Source organism: Castor canadensis, chromosome 6 (assembly GCF_047511655.1).
Source record: "Castor canadensis chromosome 6, mCasCan1.hap1v2, whole genome shotgun sequence".
Taxonomy (NCBI): Eukaryota; Metazoa; Chordata; class Mammalia; order Rodentia; family Castoridae; genus Castor; species Castor canadensis.
In genome coordinates, this window is record NC_133391.1 from 1,509,963 (window position 1) to 1,529,731 (window position 19,769).

Below are 19,769 nucleotides of genomic sequence, written 5' to 3' on the forward strand. Positions count from 1 at the left end.
GGCCTTTGCAGAGGGCGGTTTCCATCCTCTGGATCATTTGACACAGCTCCCAGTTAGGGCGCAGGAGGACGGACAGCATGAGCTCCATTCCCAGTGGCTGCAAGGCCAGGTCTTGGATTCTGGCTTAGGTTTCTCTTTCCTCAGTGCACCCAAGGCTACGGGACCAATGGACAAGGCAAAGGTCCCCTCATGTCCCCAAAGACCAAGGCTACCCTCCCAGAAACATGGCTGCATGAATCCTTTTTCTTGGCATTGAGTAACTGCTGGCTGTGAACTGGGGGTGGGCAGGACGCCCACCCCAGGCAGGTAACCTGTCTCATCAGCTGCACGATGGAGACCAGGCCTGCCCCCACAGCTCTGCCCCCGGCTCTGCAGTTCTGAGGATGAACGGGACAGTGTCTGTCCGCAGCAGAGACTGTCCTCACGTGTGGGGACAGGTTCTGGTGTCCCAGTGTCTTCCGTGGCCACAGAGAGAGCCCCTGTATCCCTGCTCGATCTCCCTATTCCAGCGCTACCAACATCAGCCTCGCAGCTTTGCCAGGATTCACCCATGCAGGAATGGGGTCTAGGAATTCCTCACCATACTTCCAGAAGCCTCATCAAACTGAGCACCTTCTTCTGAAAAGGCCAGAGAGTCTGTTTGTTATGTGAAGTAACTCAGAAAGAGTGGATTGAATTGTATCCAGCCAAAAAGATACAGGTTCAAGTCCTAACCTCTGGCAGGACTCTGACCTCATTTGGAAATAGGGTCTTTGCAGGTGAAATCAAGTTAAATGAGATCATACATGATTAGGGTAGACCCAAATCCAGTGACAGTGTCCTTACAAGAAAAGGAAATTTGGTGCTGGGTATAGTTGTGCATGTCTGTAATCCCAGCTCTGAGGAGGTGAAGGAAGGTGGATCAAAAATTTGTTTGTAGCCCAGTCTAGAACCTCCAAAGGAAACCGATGCTGCCTTGATATCTGACTTCTGATCTCCAGGGCCTCGCACTTGCTTGGTAGGCGCTCTACCACTTGAGCTACCTCAATCCAAACTTCTATTGTGGCACTTTGATTGCGGTCCTAGGAGACGGAGACGGATTCCTGGGGCCCTTGGGCGTCTATAGCACACATCTTTGTCTCTGATTCATTTGGAATGAAGAGAAACTTAAGCCGGGCACCGTGGCTCACGCCTGTAATCCCAGTTACTCAGGAGGCAGAGGTCAGGAGGATCATGGTTCAAAGCCAACCTGGGCAAATAGATCTCAAGACCCTATCTTGAAAAACCGTTCACAAAAACAGGGCTGGTGGAGTGGCTCAGGGTGTAGGCCCAGAGTTCAAACCCCAGTGTAGAAAAAAAAGGAACTAAGTATTGGCTAATATTCACCATGTGTCCGGCCCCTGAAACCCTTTCCTGAGGGGGTTTCCAAAGGAAAAGTGACAAGGGGTGACAAGGAGAAAATAAGGTCCCCAGCCTGTAGTCTGGGACAGCACAGCTGCAACTGTGCTGGTGGATCTGAACCCTTACTCATGCTGACGGTGCTCAGCGTCCAGTTCTAGTGAGAGGACCCTGGTGGAAGGGCAAGTTTGACAGACAGCAGCCCTGTCACCTCCTGGGGACAAGGCAGGAAGGAAGGGGCTCCCATACCCGCCAGAGCTCACTTCCTGCCTGTTCTGGCCCGCCTGTGGCTGGAGGCTGGACTTTCGCCTCACTCTACAGATGGGGAAACTGAGGCCCAGGTTTTGCCATTGCTGGGGAGGCTCCGAGAATCACATCCCAGGCCAGAAACCCGAGTTCTGCCTCCGTCCATCCCTCCTTTGTGTGAAGTCAGATTTGTGAGTGACCAAAGTTTCCAGAGGGAGGGATGAGCCAGGCCTGGAGTCCCCAGGGACTGTCTCCAGGCCAGGGGAGGTGGCTGGGCTGAGGCTCCTCGATGGTTGTTCCCAGACCTGTAGCTCCTGGGAGCAAAGCCAGGCCACAGCTGCACGTGTGCAGGAGGGGGCCCGGCCCCCAGATGTGGGCCCCGCCAGAACAATGGAGCTCCCTGTGCTTGGGCCCCGTCCAGTGAGGTTCACATTTTCTGTGGGGAGAGCGCTCAGGAGAACTGGCAGGGAGAGGACAGGGCTTGGAGGCCCCAGTTCCCCTGGCGCCTGTGATAGGTGGCAAGGTGCCACTCGGGCCACACAGCCAGCCCAGGGCCTGGCTCACCACAGACACCTGGCTGATGCAGCTCGGTCACAGGAAAGCCACAGCAGCAATGCTTTCCATCTGGTCACGAGGGACTTGGCCCTGGGCTCTGGAAGCTAGCCAGCACTGTCCCCGAGGGGGCACAGAGCCAGGCAAACACAGCCCGAGCCAGTGGTTACCTGGCCAGCAGCCTCATCTATCCAGAAAGCCAGTGGGAACCAGGAAACCAGCAGCAGGGGGCCTCTGAGCCACCAAGCACGCCGTCCCAAGTCCCAGTGCTCCAGCTGTCTCCCTCAGTCTCCAAGCCCAGGGCAGATCCAAGATGGAGATAGGAGGATGGAGATCGAGGCCTGCCTGATGTGTGTGGGTGGGGGAGTTAGAGACACCCCATCTCAAAAAACAAAAACAAAAAAAACCAAGCCGGACATTGTGGGCCGCATCTGTAATCCCAGCTCCCTGGCAGCAGAGGTGGAGTTTGGCAGTCTGAGGCCAGCTTTACGGATGGAAATGGGCTCACCCCAATGCACCCCCAATTCACCAACAAGCTGCGAAACACTCCCGGCCTTTCTTTAAATTAGGGGAGAGGGTGGCATACACGGCCATAACCCCCGGCTTCCCCACGGGAGTCCACGGGACCGCGGTGTCTGTACCCCAGGCGGGCCCTCCCCTTACACCTGCCAAGACTGAAACCCGGAGTGAAGTGCTCCCCAGGGCCCAAAGCTAGGAAGGTGGGGACCACGCCACCCTCCACAGCTGACACCGTGTGTAGTGAAGACGTTGGTCCAGCACAAAGAGAGGTCCAACCTGTCCCCCTGGCTTCAGGAAGGTTACCTATGTCATACCTGAATGGGGTGTCTTTGGTTATGGTGGGGGCTGACCACACCTTATGCAATGTGGGATGGGGGCTTTGGGATAGTCCAGATCAGTTAACTGATAACCATCTGTTCAATCAATTAGTCAGTCAACTAATTTGTGTGTGGAGCCTCCATACTGACACTGGTGCGTGTGGGGGGTTCCTGGGTGGCATTAACTGGTTGCCATGCGCCGATACAGGCAGGGGTACAGAGTGCCAAGGAGAACAGAAATGTCCCCTTTAGAGTCCTGCTGAACTCCACCCTGCATCTGTTCCCTTGGTTGGTGTTTTTTTTTCAGTACTGGGATTTGAACACAGGATCTTGTACTTGCTAGGAAGGTGCTGTACCACTTAAGCCATGCCCCACCCCAATAAGATCTCAGTGTGACTTTGCCCAGGCTGGCCTCAAACCATGATCCTCCTGTCTTTGCCTCCTGAGGTCTGGGATTACAGGCACGCACCTCTGCGCCTGGCACCTGGCTGACTGTAACGTGCACCCTTCCCCTGAAATGAACACTAAGCATGAGCACAACCCTTGCTGGGAGTTCTGTGGGTCCTGGTGACTCACCAGACCGTGAGTGTCAGAAATGAGACAGCCGTGGGGACTAAGTTTTCAGACTTTTGGCTAACTCTGGGCGCCTGCGCGCGGCAGGGTGTCTCCATCCCTGGCTGGAGGAATGTCTTGCTCAAAGGAATCCCGTTTCACTTGGGGAGGACCCTGGGAAGGGTGGGGGTCCTGCCTTGATAGTGTGAAGAGCTTGGCCTTCCTGGGGAGATATCTCAGAGCACCTCCACCCGCCCAGCGCCTGTCACACAGGTGCAGGAGGCCGTCAACTCGGGCCACAGCCCTGGGATCTGTGCGGCATCTGCGGACGCCTCATGCCTTCTCTGCCCCTCGGGGACCCTGGGAGCGGGCAGCCCTGGCAGGATCACGGAGGAGGGATGGCAGGAGAGTTTGTCCCCTCTGAGGCCCTCACCCCCCTCCACTTCTCTTGGCCAGCAGCCTGACTGTCCCCTCCCTGAGGGGCCCTGGGACGCCTGAGCTGTCATCTGTGGAGGGCACTGGGAGGCGGGCTGCATTCACACGGTCCCTCGCCAGCCCAGGAGCCACTGTCCCTCGTCTGGCTCAGGCTTCCCCTGCTGAAATGCAAATAGGACCATTGTGCCAGTGGCCCCGTCCCGTTCCCACAGCTCTCAGTGCCTGGGCCAAACTTCCGCTTGGAACGTGCGCCCGGCCTCCGGATAGAGTGACTAAGCGACCCAGCAGGCCACACACGGCAAAGTGAGGCAGGATGCACGGGACCAGGAGCTAAGGATGCCTCTTAGCTACGGTAGACAAGGGACACGGGTGCCAGAACACGTCACTGGAAGGACACCAGAAATCTCTGCACAAGTTTGGCTTTGTACTAAAAACTTAGAACTCAGATTTTTTTTTGGTTTTTTTGGCAGTACTGGGGTTTGATCTCGGGGCCTTGCTCTTGTTAGGCTGGTGCTCTACCCTTGAACCACTTCCTCAGCCCTTTTTGCTTTAGTTTTTTTAGGTAGGGAGTTACATTTTTGCCTGGGGACCGGCTTCAGACGGTGATCCTTCTCCCTCGGCCCCCTGTGAAGCTGGGACCACAGGTGTTGCCGTCACGTCTGGCTTACTGATTGAGATGGGGTCTTGCTTACCTTTTCCCTGGGCTGGCCTCGAACCACAATCCTCCCAGTCTCCAGTCTCTGCCTCCTGAGCAGCTGGGATTACAGGCGTGAGCTCCACAGTTGAACAGTCCTCCACGTTCCCTTCCCTTCCATTCAAGTGTAGTCAAAGTAAATGTGATCTGTAACAAATCAAAGAGAACCTATGTCAATCCTCGCTCTAGTAAAATTGTTTTTGTGCAGTGTTTATCTGCCGGTCCTACTTCCCTCCCTCCCTCCCTCTCCTTCCGCTGCTGTCTGCACTGGGATTTGCTGAATATTGACAGAAGTTATTTCTAAGGAGAGCATGGCGCACACTCCTGTAGTTCCAGCATTCAGGAGGCCAAGTGGGAGGATGGTGAGTTGGAAGCCATCCTGGGCTACAGGGCCAGTTTGAGGCCAGCGTGAGCTACGAGGAGAGCGAGACGCTGCTTCAGTTAACATTGTGCAGAAGAGACGGCCAGCGGCTGGGGCCAGCTGAGCATGAGAATGGAGCGGCCGGAGCGGGGGACCCCGTGGGGGCAGGGGCAGCGGGTGCCAGGCCTGGGGTGACAGTGGGGTCCTGCGGGAGGAGTGGGGATTTCAGTGATAGGCAGAAGTGTCCCCCAAAAGGCAGAGGGAGCCAGTGCCTTTCGCCGAGTCCTGTGATGACCTCAGGGCTCGGTGGCCCCGAGAGTGAGCGGGCAGGAGCAGTGCTGACCGAGCCCACCGCAGAATCACCTGGAGTCGTGTCAGAGGGGACTTTAGCAGCCACCTCGTCACAGCTACAGGGTGGTGATTGTCACTTGCAAGACCTGGATGTCGCTGAATCAGCCCTGAGGCTGTGCCCGTGACGCGTGGGCCAGGGAAGGGCGTCCCGGTGACAGCAGACCCGCTCAGACGTCTCAGTACATACATATATTTTTAAGGCAGGGTCTCGTTATATAGTTCAGGCCGGCCTGGAATTCGATATCCTCCTGCCTCTGCTGGGATTACAGGCATGCCCCACCACACCCGGCATTTTGGGGGTCTTGTCTTGTTCTCGATCACGCATGCTGGCTGGAGTTTGTGAGTTTGCGTGTGCACGTGCGCGTGCATTTTCGTGCAGGTGCGCGTGGTTCGTGCAGGGCGTGCGTACGCATGTTTGTGGGTAGGTCAGGGTGGAGGGACGGAACCTGGGGACCCCTCCGTGTAAGAGAGAGGACAAGGCTTAGTGCCAGGGGTAGGAGAAGAGGCGGCCGGTGGGCAAGCCCTGGGGTAGCAGCCATGGTGGGGGGAAGGGGGGCAGAAGGCCGCCATTGCCATTTGCGGGGAGCAGCCCTCCTCTGTGTGGGGCCCCCCATTAGGGCCACTCCCCCTTTCCCCGCTGCTTCTCTTTCATCCCTGGGAAGAAAGCCCCAGGCTGGGCCCGGAGCCCTGGCACACGGCTCTCCTTTGCGTCCGTTCTGGGCTTGACTAACGCGTAGCTCGGGGCTCCCCCCTTGTCCTCACCCAGCAGGGGCAGGGCGCCATGGAAACCTTGCCCTTGGGGCTGCAAACCCAGGAGGCCGTGGGAAGGGGAGCCAGCGGAGGGCCAGGAGCTGCGAGCAGATGCCCAGAGCCGGGCCAGCCTGTCCCCGCCCTCGTCATTTCTGTTCTGGACACCATAGCAGTAATGGGGGACTCAGGTTCTCCTTTGTCCTGTCCTGTGTCCCCTGGGGACTTTAGGGGTGTCCCACAGAAGCCTGCCTTGGCCAGGGCCTGGCCTGGGTTACTTTCGCCCAGTCTCTTTATTGGGTGAGTAGGAGGGGACATTGGGGTTTGAAATCAGGGCCTCATGCTGGCTATTCAGGCACAGTGGCTTGAGCCACTCCACCAGCCCTTGGCCTCAAACTCTTGACCCTCCTGCCGCTGTCTCCCAAGTAACTGGGATTACACACCCAGCTGTTGTTGCTGGTTTTGCGGTTTTTAAGATAGGGTCTCGCTGTGTAGCCCAGGCCAGGCTTAAACTCTTAATCCTTCTGCCTCAGCCCCCAAGGGCTGGGATTACAGGCATGCACCAGCACGCCCGGTTTTAAGAAGGCCCCTGTGCTCCCCCTTCCAGACCAAACTGGAAGAACTCCCGAGAGCACGGAAAACCAGTGGTGGGCATGGGCTCTGGGGACGGTCTCACTTCTTCCTCTCCTCCTGCCAGCCATCGCTGAGAGGACCAGAGGCCACATCCACTCTGCTCCTAGGCGGAGCCTCGTGGGGGAATCACAGCTGAAGCCTGCGCTGGCAGAGGTGGTGGTGGGTTAGGGGCTGGGTGAAGCGTCCGCGGCCAGCACTCTGTTTCACAGGCCCCTCCCGGCCCAGTTCAGATGCAAAAACGCTTCGCCAGCGGGACACGGGATGACCGGGCACCAGGAGCGGCTCCGGTCAGTGGCAGAGCCAACATGTCAGTCAGCGTGAGGTCCAGACAAACAAGGCCATCTGTGTTTGGTTCCCATGTTACCTCCTCCCCCGCTTCTGAAACAAAATTAAACAGAATTTGGGAACTCCCTTCTGGCACACTCATTTTTGTTTTGTTTTGAGTCAGGGCCTTGAGATGTAGCCCAGCCTGGCCTCAAACTGGAGAACTTCCTGCCTCAGCCTCCCACGAGCTGGGATTACAGGTGTGCACCACCACGCTCAGCCACTCTCCTTTCCTTGATGTTCAAACCATTGCTCACGTCCAAGGGACTGAAATTCAGAGGAACTGTGTGTCTGTGAAATTCAGAGAATCCGCGTGTGGCAGGGACTTGTCCCCTGCTAGGACCAAAGCAAAATGCCCCAAGTCCAGGAAAATGGGCTCCTGAGGCAGATCTGGCACAGGAGCATGCAAGCCGGGTGGATAGAGACAGCGGGAGCACACGTGGCAGTCATCAAGAGTGAGACATTTAGAGAGCCATCTGGATAAACAACCTGCAAAGCAACTGGACAAATGGCACAGGAACAAGAGCCTAGCCCTTCCAAAATATTTGTATGAGAGGACCGAGTGCAGTGACTCATGTCCGTAATCCCGGCAACACTGGAGGCAGAGATCAGGAGGCTTGAGGTTCCAGGCCAGCCCAGGCAAAACAAAACAAAACAGAGACTCCATCTCAAGCAATAGTAAGCTGGGTGTGTGCTGCACTCCTGCCATCCCAGCCATCCGGGAAGTGTAAACAGGAGGGCCATGGTCCAGGCCAGCCAGGGAAAAAACAAAGAGATCCTGTCTGAAAAATAAGCAAAGCAAAAAAGGGCTCAAGTGGAAGAGCGCCTGCCTAGCAAGCACAAGGCCCTGAGTTCAAACCCTACTGCCAAGAAATAAACAAAAAGATTTATGTGTAAATTCTGTATTTATTTCAAATAAAAAATGCTAAAGACCAGTGGAGCCCCTCCTGGCCCTCTGAGCCATTTTCGGCTTCCAGACGCAATTTCTCTTGCTTTACAGGTGTTTCCCTGCTGTGGCCAGCACCGGACAAAGCAGCTGGCACAACGTGGGCACTGCCGGCCCCCAGGGGCCCCCTGGAGGGTGGGGGGGGTCTTGAGAAATAGTCGCCCGGGACCCTTGTCAGCTCTTTATGCCAAGTCTTGTCCTCAGGGGTTCTCTGAGCCGCAATTAGTGCAGGCAGGTGGCAATGGGACTTTAATTTAGATCTGGGGGTCAGCGCTAAATAAAAGATAGAAGGGATTTCCTTTACAGCCGCGCTCTGCTCTGCTGTCCTGGCACATCTGAGCCGGGCGGTCCTTTTCCGACACCATCGGTGTTTTTGCAAAGGACTGAGGGCTTAGCCGCGCTCCCCTTGCCAGGAGACAAAAATAGACGCTCGTCACACAGAAGCCAGCACCTGCGGTCAGGGTCAGCCCAGACGAGCCAGCACAAACCTCTCAGGACATCGGGCTTTTCTGGCCTTTAGCCTGGCTCTGCTGTCTCATCCTAGGCCACTTGTTGGGTCCCCTGTGCCCTTCCTGCTTTTGGGGACCACTGGAGCCCCTGCCAATGCTGCAGGCCTGTCTCTTGTACCCAGAAACTTGCTGTAGGGACCCCTGAAACTCACTGCCACTGGCTTGTGCCCCACGCATCTGCACCTCACTTCCTCCCGGTTTGCAGGCTTTCCACAGCCTGTCCCTGTCACCTTCCCACACCTCCTCAGCTGCCTTCGGTGGGCATTGCACCCGGCACCGTTGGGAAAGTCTGCCCTTGGCCTGGAACAGCATCCCATAAAGACCCTGTAAAAGCCGTGTCCCCAGCCACCCAGCGCCCTGTGTGTCCTTGGGGATGTTCTGAGGCCACTGGACAGCGCCTCTATGAATGGGTGGAAGGGACAGGTGCCTCCGTGGAGCGTGCGGTGCACCTGCGCTTGCTTGCTGTCCCTGGCAGCGGTCACCTCCATAGGTGTGGCTGCTGGCCCACATGGTGGGGACGGCCGATCCAGGGGCTTCTCATGTCTTCTGTCAGTTCTGTTGAAAGGTCGGGGGACGTTCTTTCAAAGTTGACTACCGCCAGGCCCCGGTGCTCACGCCTGTCTGTAATCCCAGCTACTCAGGAGGCTGAGACTGGGAGGATCACAGTTCAAAGCCAGGCCAGGCAAATCATTCAAGAGACCCTATCTCAAAAAATCCATTGCATAAAGGGCTGGCAGAGTGGCTCAAGGTGGAGGCCCTGAGTTCAAACCCCAGTACTGCCAAAAAAAAAAAAAAAAAAAAGTTGAATACCTACCCAGCTTGTGACTGGTGAAGTTTCTCCACGTTCAAGGTGAATCGGAGGTGTTGCAGTGACAATCAGGGCACAGTGAGTGACGGGTGACACTTGGCACCTGCTCGGAAGTGCACACACCTGGGCCTGCCTTGGCACTTGACCCTGAGCCCGAGGTTTCTGCCCTGCTCTCCCTGGCAGGTTCCCCCAGGGCATCCCTTTTGCTATCTCCTGAGACTCCGCCCACTCAAGCCACACCCAGTGTCCTGCCCACACCTATTGGCCCCGCTCCTCACAGCTCCACCCCACCCACTGGCCCCGCCCACACCCCACCAGTCCCTCCCCTCACAGCTCCACCCCACCCACTGGCCCCGCCCACACCCCACCGGTCCCGCCCCTCACAGCTCCACCCCACCCACTGGCCCCGCCCCTCACAGCTCCACCCACACCCCAGCTGGATGGCCAGGTGTGGGGACAGGGCACCAACCCCACCAAGCCCAGCAACAAGGGTCCTGTCTTGTGGTGCAGCACCATCAGAGGAACACCAAGTTCAAGGCCAACCTGCCCAGTCCCTCCTGCTGACGCCAGCAGCACTAGACCCAGGTCTCCACACCTCTGGTGACACTCGCCCCATGTTTTCTCTGTGGCAAAGCAGTCGACCAGGCTGTCCCAGTGGAGGGACCTGGGTGACCAGCACCGGACACTGGACACAGCGGAAGACACAGGCTTGAGGTAGCATCAGACTGTTTGCTTTTAATAGAGCAGAGGAAAGACTACATTTTACAAGTCAGGAGAACAATTCCGGGGCTGACCTTGACCCCACTCCGCCCTTTGGCCGGGCCCCTGCAGGTCAGGTGCACAGGGCCTGGGATGGGCACTGTCCCCCAGCAACCCTCCTGGCAGAAGCGCTTCCAAGTGTGAGGCAAGGGTGTCCCATGAAAAACTTCCTCCAACCCCCAGAACTAACTCCAGGTGCTGTCCTGGGAGAATGCCATGCAGAGACACCTCTGTTAAGGGGTGCGGTCACCCCAAGACAGAACCGAGGACCCCTCAGCCCAGCTCACGGTGCCCCGGAGGCCTCTTGTGCTTTCACAATGTACCTGGACCCATGAGGGATGGCACAGGTCACAGGGAACAGAGCAGAGGGGAGACGTGCAGGAAGCCGGGGGAGTGGGGGACGACTCACGCCAGCCCAAAGGTGAGTTAAGTCAGAAAACGGACTGGGTGACACAGAGCACCCAGAACAGAAAAGACCCGAACCAGCCTCAGCTTCAGCGGAGGAAGGGCCGGGCAGTGACCCATGTGGCAAGGCAAGTCCTTCAGCTGCTCTGGGTCCCATCCCAGGGCCAGGAGCTCCCTCACTGTCCCTACAGTCAGGTGGACAAGTCAGAGTTCCCCTTCCTGGCCACCAAGTCCAGCCACCTGCCCGAGGCTAAATAACAAGACAGCCATCAGGGACCTTTGTGGCAAAGGGGAGCCGAGGGCTTAGACTCTCCCTAGGGGCGAAACCTCAGGAACCCATCATGTCCATCCAAGGGGTCCTCCAGCCTCAGGTCTCTCCCAAGACAGCCAGTACCAGGCGAGACGTCCCCAGTCCCGAGTGGACGAGGAGGCCGGCCCACCAGTCCCACAGGGACTCTGCAGAGAAGACCCGGGAGCAGGCCTGGCTATGTGGTGGCCTGCACGCCCTTGAACCTGCAAACCTGGGGCCTCTTATTTTTGCCCGTTGGCTAATCTCAGACAAGTGAGAAACTGAAACTACACAGCTCCTCAGTGGAGCCAGACACCTCCACTGGCCATCTCCTGGAGGGCCAGGTGGCTCTGGTGCCCTTGGGGCCTCCCACACCCAGGTGACAGGGCCTGTCCCTGCATCCAAAACAGACCTTACCCCCAACCGGAGACTCCGTGCCCCTGGGGTGACCAGCGAACCTGCCCGCCTCTTCACCCCATCCCGTCTTCCCAGACCCCCTCGGTCCTTCCTAGGAGGGGTGGCTATGGCAGCACAGGGGAGTGAGGGGACAGAAGACAGGGGACAGGGCCGTGGGAAGTGACTGCCTTCTGCTGTCGGGACGGGGTGGGGAGCCTGGCTCACTCCCCCAAAAGGCACTGGAATCATCTCTGGGCCCCATGGGGCAAAGGCACAGCCAGGCTCCTGACAAGGCAGCTCCTCAGAGGTCAAGGTCAAGGTCAAGGTGGAGGTCAGGCAGTAAGTCTGCCATCTTGGTAGGGCTGCCTGCCGCCCTCAATTCAGGGTAGACAGACGTGCCTGTCAGCACTGAGGTGGCCACTTGGCCTCCTCCAAAGAGGGACACAAAGGCCGTCAGGGGGACAGAAGGCACAATGAAGGAGGGAAGCCACGAGGACGCTGGGGTTTGGAGGTTTTGTTCCCTCCCTAGCAAGATAAATTATCTTTCCAATTTCGTTAGCAAGTCCTCAAGAGCAGGCTTCGTCCTTTGAAGTCCTTTGACCCAATCCTGCGATCCTGCCGATCCTGCCGGGGTGCTGTCGCCATCTGGAGACAATGCTTAGGGCCGGGGAGGGAGAGGGTTTTTCCTCGCGGGTGAAGATGGTGCCACGATTATGTCGTCAGAGTCATCAGAGTTGATTTCGTCCACAGGAGGGGACACCACGGGCTGCAGCCCCAGGGGAGAGGGCTCTGCTGAAATGAACCAGAGTGGGTCAGCAGTGTGGGCGACAGAGCGGGGGACTGCCTGCCCGGACACACACTATCAGCAGCTCCACAGCAGGCAAGACCAAGGCCCCCAAAGCAGCAAGCCCCGGGCAGGGCTTCAGACCTGGGGTTCACAAGGGACCCACACGCCATCTCCCAGCTCTGAGTAATTGACGGTTTCCTGAGATCAGAACACTGGCACAGCCAGGCGCTGGTGCTCACGCCTGTAATCCCAGCTACTCAGGAGGCAGAGGCCAGGAGGATCGTGGCTTGAAGCCAACCTGGGCAAATAGTTTGTGAGAACCTATCTCAAAAAACACACCACAAAAAAGGGCTGGTGCTCAAGTGGTAGAGCACCTGCCTAGCAAGCTTGAGGCCCTGAGTTCAAACCCCAGTACAGCCTAAAAAGAAAAAAACCTACTGGCACAGGGAATCTGGACCTGGGCTGGTGCCACACTCACACAGCGCGTAGGAGCCGGCTCCCCGCTGCAGGTGCAGCTCCCGGGCCTCGTGCCAGGCCAGGTGAGCGGGCAGGACGAGGCGGGGCCTGCCCGGTGAGGGCCAAGAGCTCCCTGCTGAGGCTGAGGCAGACAGAAACTCGTCGCAGATTTGGGATTCTGAAAAAGCGAATTATAATTGCACCACCCAGCGGACAGCGTAACTGCACCAGCCCTATCCTAGCAACCTCCAAAAAACTCCTAAGTGGGACCTCGGAGACTAAGAACATCAGTTTCAAGGTCATTTTCATTTGACAGTACTGGGGTTTGAACTCAGGGCCTTCACCTTGACAACTCCATCACTACTTCTGTGAAGGTTTTTTTTCGAGATTGGGTCTCAAAAAGGTCAGGATGGCTTCGAACCATGATCCTCCTGATCTCTGCCTCCTGAGTAGCTGAGATTACAGGCATAAGCCACTACACTTGACCCATTTTTTGTCTTTAAAAACACAACCTGCTCACCAATGGTCCTGTGCACACCTGTAATCCCAGCACTCAGGAGGCTCAGGTAGGAGGATCTTGAGTCTGAGGCCAGCCTGGGCTACACAGTTAAGATCTTACCTCAAAAACCCAAAAAACAGCTGGTGCCAGTGGCTCACACCTGTAATCTTTTCTACTTGGGCCAGCGGGGCAAACAGTTCACAAGACCCCATCTCCAAAACAAATAACCAGAGCTCCTGTATGACAAATATATACTAATATAAAATTTATAATAAAAAAATAACCACAGCAAAATGGACTGGAGGCCTGGCTCAAGCGGTAGAGCGCCTGCTTTGCAAGTGTGAAGTTCTGAGCTCAAACTCCAGTCCCACCAAAGAAAACCCAAAATAAAACAAACAAGCTCCCAACAAACAAGCAGCAACACAAAGTGCTCTGAGTCACTGGGGCGGAGCCACCTGCTCCATGTGTGCTGGCACTTTTGCCAAGGTGGGTGACAGGTGGATGACTGTCCTTTAAATCCCTCACGTTTGACAAGAGGAGGAAGGGCGGCATGCAGCCACTTCAGCCCTGACCAAACAAACACAAATGTCACCAGACATGGCATCTGGTGAGTCAGCAGGAACTGGGCTTTTGGAGAGCATCCCAAAGCCTTTTGGGGCACTAGGGGCTGCCGGCTGGCTAGGGCTTTTGGGGCTCCAGCGCCTGTGCGCTTTCCCTGCAACCCCAGAGCTGCTGGTCCTTGTTCCCTGAGTTTTGCAGAGGAGAGTCTGGAGAGAATGTCAAAATTCCCAGTGTCCCTGCTCTGACAAAGCTAGAAAACGAATGGCTGAAGTGGACAAAAACGATTTCAAATGTGACGTCCAAGCCAACATAGAGTGACAGAGGCTCTCCAATTTGGGCTCTGACGGGGTTTCTGGGAAGGGAAGGGCCAGGCCCATGCAGAGGGACGGCCAGGTCGAGGGCAGGCAGGATCGGGGCAAGTCGTGACTTCATTAACTGTGTAACTCTTGTGCCATCAGAGAACAGGGTGACTGCTCGGAGAGGCGCCATCCCCACTTACCAGAGCGCAGCTGTGGGCCTGCTGTCTCCCTGGGTTCGTCCTTGTCCTCCAGCTCCACAGCCTCATCGCCACTTGCTTTGCTGTCCTTATCTGGAAGGACATACAATCGGACCCCACTCAGCATCAAGTCAGTCCTGGGCAGCACCTGTCACCGCCTGTCACCTGTCCCTCTGACAGTAGGCTAGTGTCTGTCCTCACCCATCTTTCCCTGGGTCACCTCTGTGCCCAAGGAGCTCAGCACAGAAACTTCCCCGCAAGGTGTCTGGTGATGTGGTGGCCTGCAGGCCACACTCTCATGCAGAAGCTGTCTAGTGACAGTCCCTGTCTGCACCTGCCCTCTTGCTCACCTGCAGCTCGAGGGGGACAGCCACAGCGAGGGGGAGGGCTCTCTGAGTGAGTGGAAGGTGAAGGGTCATTCACAGAACTGCAGCTTCTAGGGCGGGGGTGACTTGCGAGCTGCTTGGGAGAGAGGTGTCCAGAGGCAAGACAGGAGCCTGCGGGGTCACCACTCAGGGTGGACGGGGAGGGGACTGGACCTCAGCTGGGGATGGTATCCCATCCGGCCAGGTCTCTTCACCAAGGGCCTTTGGGCTTTAATGACACAGCAAAGGGAATAGGACAGTCACTAAACAGGAGAGGCAGGGGCCCAGGTCAGCTCGGAGCCAGGAATACAGACACCAAGGCCAGAAGCTGGGACTGGGTGCCTGCAGCCACAGTGGCGAGGACAGGGCCAGAGTGAGGTGTGGCCCAGGGCGGGGCAGCTACGGCACAATGAACCTCCTGGTGTCCTTACTCAGCCCCATGTGGCCAGAAGGTGGCCTCAGGGCCAGCAGCCCTTGCGCCAGAATCAGAATTACCAGGAGACGCTACGAGGGGGGCCGGGGAGGGCGCTGGGCGTGAGACTTCAGCGGCTGTACTCGGAGATGCAGCGGTGGCTGTCCCTGTGCTGGTGGCACTGGAAGGAAGAAAGCCCAGCTCAGTCAGAGGATGGAGAACACAGACCTCCCAGACCAGGAGCCAGGTCTGTCCCATGTCATGCAGGATCAGGAGCAGATTTGGATGTGGCCCGGTTCTCCTGCCCGTGGGCACCATTTCTGCCTTGTGGGCCAAGAAGAGGAGTCGATGTGGCAGAGGGAGGAGTGAGGGGCTGGGGACGAGCCTGCACTTCCTGCTCCTGCCTGGGGAGACCAGAGGGACCCCCTGCTGCTGCCTCAGGAGAGCCTGAGCGGGGCTGTGGAGGGCTTCTTTTTCTTTCTTTGCAGTGCTGGGGTTTGAACTCAGGGCCTCACACTTGCCAGGCAGGCGCTCTACCACTTGAGCCAGGCCCCAGGCATTTGCTTCAGTTGCTTTTTAGGTAGGGCTGACCTGGACCGCAATCCTACTCACACTTTCCGTGTAGCTGGGATGACAGGGGTGCACCACCACACCCAGCTTTTATTTTTATTGGTTGAGATGGGGACTCGCTAACATTTTGCTCAGGCTGGCCTCAAACTGTGATCCTCCCCATCTCCACCTCCCAAGTACCTGGGGTCAAAGGCGTTTGCCAGGGTACCCGGCGCTGCTTTCTTTAAGAAAGGAGCAATGAATGAACCCAGTTGACACAGTGTCCACAACCCTTCTAGAAAGGCCTCCCCAGGGCCTGAGCCTGCAGCTAGTGCCCTGTCCACGGTGAGGAAGTAATTTTCCCAAGGCTTGCCCTGGTGAGTGGCCGGTTCCAGCTCCCAACAGCAGGTGGCCTGGCGCCCAGGCTGCCCTGCACTGGACATTCCCCTGAGGCCTAGCACTGAGGTGCCCGTGGCTTCCACTCACCTGTACCTGGCCCGGGCCAGGAATCCCCGGAAGACAGACTGGATGATAGTGATGACCTCTTCCTGTTCTGGGTTGCCCTTGGCCTGGGACGCCGGGCTTGGGATGCAGGACGGGGAAGAGCTCTGTGTGCAACAGACAGACGGTGGCAACCCTGGCCGGCCCAGGCATGGCACCCGAGCGCCAGGCCCTCTTCACTGGAGGATCTTTATTTTAAACTCCCCAAGACTCTGTTTTTAGTTTTGACACAGGGTCAGGCTATGCAGCCTGGAACCCATGACTGTTCTGCCTCAGCATCCTGAGTGCTGGGATTATAGGTGTGAGAAACTGTGCCTGGCTGGGACATTATCTCATCTGGGAAGCACAAATGTTTGAATTCCCAGCTCGTGCCACTCGACTCCCAGAACACGAAGCAACCCGGCCGCTAAAGCTGAGTCAGCCCAAGGCCATGTCAGAGGCACCACCGCGGGGCTTCCCCAGGCCGCAGGATGGAGCACAGGGCACACCTGCCTAGCCAGGTTAAGGCCAGCAAAGTGCCTGAGCTTGTCTTGGTGGCTGAAGTGGGGGGAGTCCTGAGAGGGAGCGGCCAGAGTGACCAGGCTTGTGTTCAACCACCGGGGGATTACCTGTTCTGGGACGCCCGGTGGGCAGGGAGGGGAGGAACCACGGGCTTTGCCTGATAACAGCCTGGCTCGGGCTAGATGTCCCCGGAAGGCTGCCTGAAGCACCACGGCCGCCTGGCAGGAGAGGAAGAGGAGGAAGAGGGCAGAGATTAAGGGAAAGTCTAGAAAACTGTTGAGCACTGATGCATCAGTATGGGTATCCCAGAGGCTCTCTCCCTCTGGCTCCCCAAGCTGAGAGGCACCAGGCCCCTCAGGGAGAAAGGCAACAACACCTGCTGCCTGGACAACCATGGAGCCTGTGGTTCCATTTGGTGCTGTGTGCCACTCTCGCGCAGGGGTTGTCACTGCCATCACAGACATCTTAAAGCCATGTGAGAGCTCTAGGGACACCCAAAGGGAACTGTTTACCCTCTGACCCTGGTCTCCCATGGCTGTGTCAGTAATGCATGAAATCCACACTCCATGTTGTAGGGGAAACCCTCCGCCTCTTGCCCAGGCTTAAACCTTTCAGGCTCGGCAGAGGACCTGCCACCTCCAGCATGGTAGAGAACGACAAGTGACAAGCAAGCGCAGAGCCCTGACCTCACGTGAGTTGAGTGGTCCAGCCACTTCTGTGAAACTGTCTGAAACACCTCATTTTTTCTCAAAGGCAGGGGAAAGGAACGCCATGAATAAGGAAACCGAGAAACAAGTTAAGGAACCAGGAGCTGGGCACAGTTGCTCACGCCTGTAATCCCAGCTACTCTGAAGGTGGAGAGCAGGAGGATCTGGGTTCGAGGTCAGCCTGGGGAAAAAGTTGTCGAGACCCTGTCTCAATATTAAGTTGTCATGGTAGTGTGCACCTCTAATTTCAGACACTTGGGAGTCATAGGCAGGAAAGTCACTGTCAGAGGCTGGTTCTGGGCAAACGAAGGAGGCCCTACCTTAAAAATAACTAAAGCAGAAAAGGGGTTAGGCCCTGAGTTCAAATCCCAATATTGGGGAAAAAACACAGAACAAAAGAGGCCAAAGGTCGGGGATGGGGCTTGGAGGTCGAGGCCCCACAGGTGGGGGGCCGCTGTGACAGCCGGGGCCGCCTGGAGGAGTGAGAACCACACAGCCCACCCAAAGGCTGGCAGTGGAGCCGTGCTTGCCTCGGTGACCGCTGCGGTCGGAGCGGGAGCTGAAATGAGGCCGACCCTCCGCATGCTAAATCTAGACCTTACTGTCACCTGTCACTCAGAGATGACACTGCAGGTGGGTGGGAGGGGACAGGACAGGAAAAGTGGACAAGGTGGTGACCACATGCTGCCTGCATGCTGCTGGTCTGTCCCGTCCATGGCGGAGTTCAGTGCTTCATTCACACGTTCCGTAAGACAACACTGACCAGTGTTCACACCTGTAATCCCAGCTACTTAGGAGGGTGAGAGGATCAAGGTTTGAGGCCAGCCTGGGCAGATTTGTTTGTGAGACCCATCTCCAAAATCACCAGAGCAAAATGGACCGGAGGTGTGGCTCAAGTGGTAGAGGGCCTGCTTTGCAAGCAAGGTGTCCTACGTTTAAAAAAAACCCAAACAAGCACACCCTGAACCCTACCACAGGCCAGGCACTGTTCCAGATTCTAGGGACAGGGTGGGGAAGATGGCAGGGTCCCCTGTCCATGCTGGGAAGAAAGCAAAGGCCTCCAGCAGAAGCCTGAACAAAGCAGGACGCGTGAGCACCGGGGATGCGCCCTCCAGGTGAAGGCGCAGCTTATGCCACGGCCCAGGGCTGCAGGGAGGTTGCTGGAGGGACGCTGGGGCTGAGGGTGACGGCCAGCACGAACGGTCAGCTGCGAGGGGTCAGCTGTAGGAGGGCGAAGAGGAAGCAAGAGGGTTACGAGGAGATGGGTCCCGGCCACCAGGAGGACCGCAGCCCAGAAAAGGCCGGATTCCGGCAGCCATGGGTTGTGCTGGGCTGCAGGGATGATAAGAACCCAAGCGAGATTTCAACTTGGCCTTGTCCTGCCTGGTGGCGGAAGATGGTCATCACAGGGGACAACAGGTACAGGAGAGGCTGAGACCTCCCCTCTCAGCGTAGGGTGGCCCAGGCAGCAGTTCTGAGTCTGTGGAGGCTGGCACTGGGGTTCAGGCCTATCTGAGGTCACGGTGCGGACACAGGTGGCAGGCCAGAATGACTGTGCCTTCACAAGCTCCAGTCTGTTGCCCTGAGGCAGATGCACCAGGGGTCACTGTCCTGTCATCCCCAGCAGCCAGCATGGGGCTGCTGACCCATGCTGACCTGCACCATGGTCCCAGGATGGTCCCCAGCAGTCAGACATGGAGGGAGGGACCCAGGAGGGACCCGAGCACAGCGGTGCCTCAACGAGGAGATTGTGGTGAGTCTTGGGCTTCCTGGCAAGGCGAAGACTGGATGGCCACTGGGTTTGTGGCTGAGGACACTGCCGGGATGGCTGGTCTTAGAGGGAGCCGAGGACCTGCAGGGTGACAACAGGTAGCAGAGCAGGTCCAGGGCCTGCGTCCCATGCCTGCAGTCTTGATGGGAGCCATTCAGCGGGGAGGGATCGAGCAGCCCTGGGCTGCCGTGTGTGGCAGCTCCAATGTCCCCAAAGGTGGAAGTTTTCCACAAGAACATGGACGTGGTCAGACTTCGGGAGCAGAGGAAGAGGACAGCCTCTCTCTCTCCCTCCCTTTTATATTCTGAAGTTTGTTTGCGTTTTTTGAAACAGGGTGTGCCTATGTAGCCCAGGCTGACCTGCAACTCAAGATCCTCCTGCTCAACCTCCCTAGTGCCGGGATTACAGGTGTGCACCACTACACCTCAAGTGACTTTTTCCTTGTGGTACTGGGATTTGAACGCAGGGCCTTGCACTTGCTAGGCAGGCGCTCTCCTTGAGTCTCGGCCTTAGCCGCAAGCTCTGTTAGCAGTGAAGCAGACATCCAGGTCAGCACGGTGGCCATGCTGTAGTCGGCAGCACTGGTTCTGCTCTGTGTGGGGCAGTTGTCACATTTTCATTATCCTAAACAGGAACCCTGAGCCCTTAGCCGTTTCTCCCTGGTCCTTCTGTCCCCACAGGTCACCTGTCTGGGACACTTCCATCACCAGTCACAGCGCGGCCTTTGCTGGTATTCTTCAGTTGGTGCATTTGCAGGGTTCACCACTCCCCGCTGTGTGGACAGACCACGCTGCCCGTCCACTTGCTGGGCGAGGGGCCCAGGGCGGCTTCCGCCTCTGGCCGTCATGGCAGTGCTGGAAGGAGTAGTGTGGCTCCTTTGCGAGCACCTGGGACAGGAGTGGCTGGCCATGTGGTGATGACCAGTGAGCTTCCTGGTGGCTACG

At 57.3% G+C, this 19,769-nt stretch overlaps 1 protein-coding gene across 14 annotated transcripts in view; it reads right to left on the reverse strand.

Annotated features, from left to right (window-relative positions):
- Positions 1–10,094: 10,094 nt before the first annotated feature.
- The window catches only part of Iqce (IQ motif containing E), a 36,175-nt gene continuing 26,500 nt past the window's right edge, over positions 10,095–19,769 (reverse strand). For 8 of the 14 annotated variants that reach the window (XM_074075402.1, XM_074075408.1, XM_074075406.1 and 5 more), the window contains 5 exons: positions 16,455–16,565; positions 15,832–15,953; positions 14,880–14,977; positions 14,023–14,112; positions 12,427–12,641 (listed from right to left, as the gene is read on the reverse strand). In XM_074075402.1, the coding sequence (XP_073931503.1) occupies positions 12,442–12,641; positions 14,023–14,112; positions 14,880–14,977; positions 15,832–15,953; positions 16,455–16,565 (621 nt within the window). In that variant the 3' untranslated portion in view covers positions 12,427–12,441. Of the gene's footprint in view, positions 12,013–12,110; positions 12,642–14,022; positions 14,113–14,879; positions 14,978–15,831; positions 15,954–16,454; positions 16,566–19,769 lie in introns of those variants that run through there. The other 6 variants (XM_074075405.1, XM_074075404.1, XM_074075413.1 and 3 more) reach the window with 6 other exon arrangements.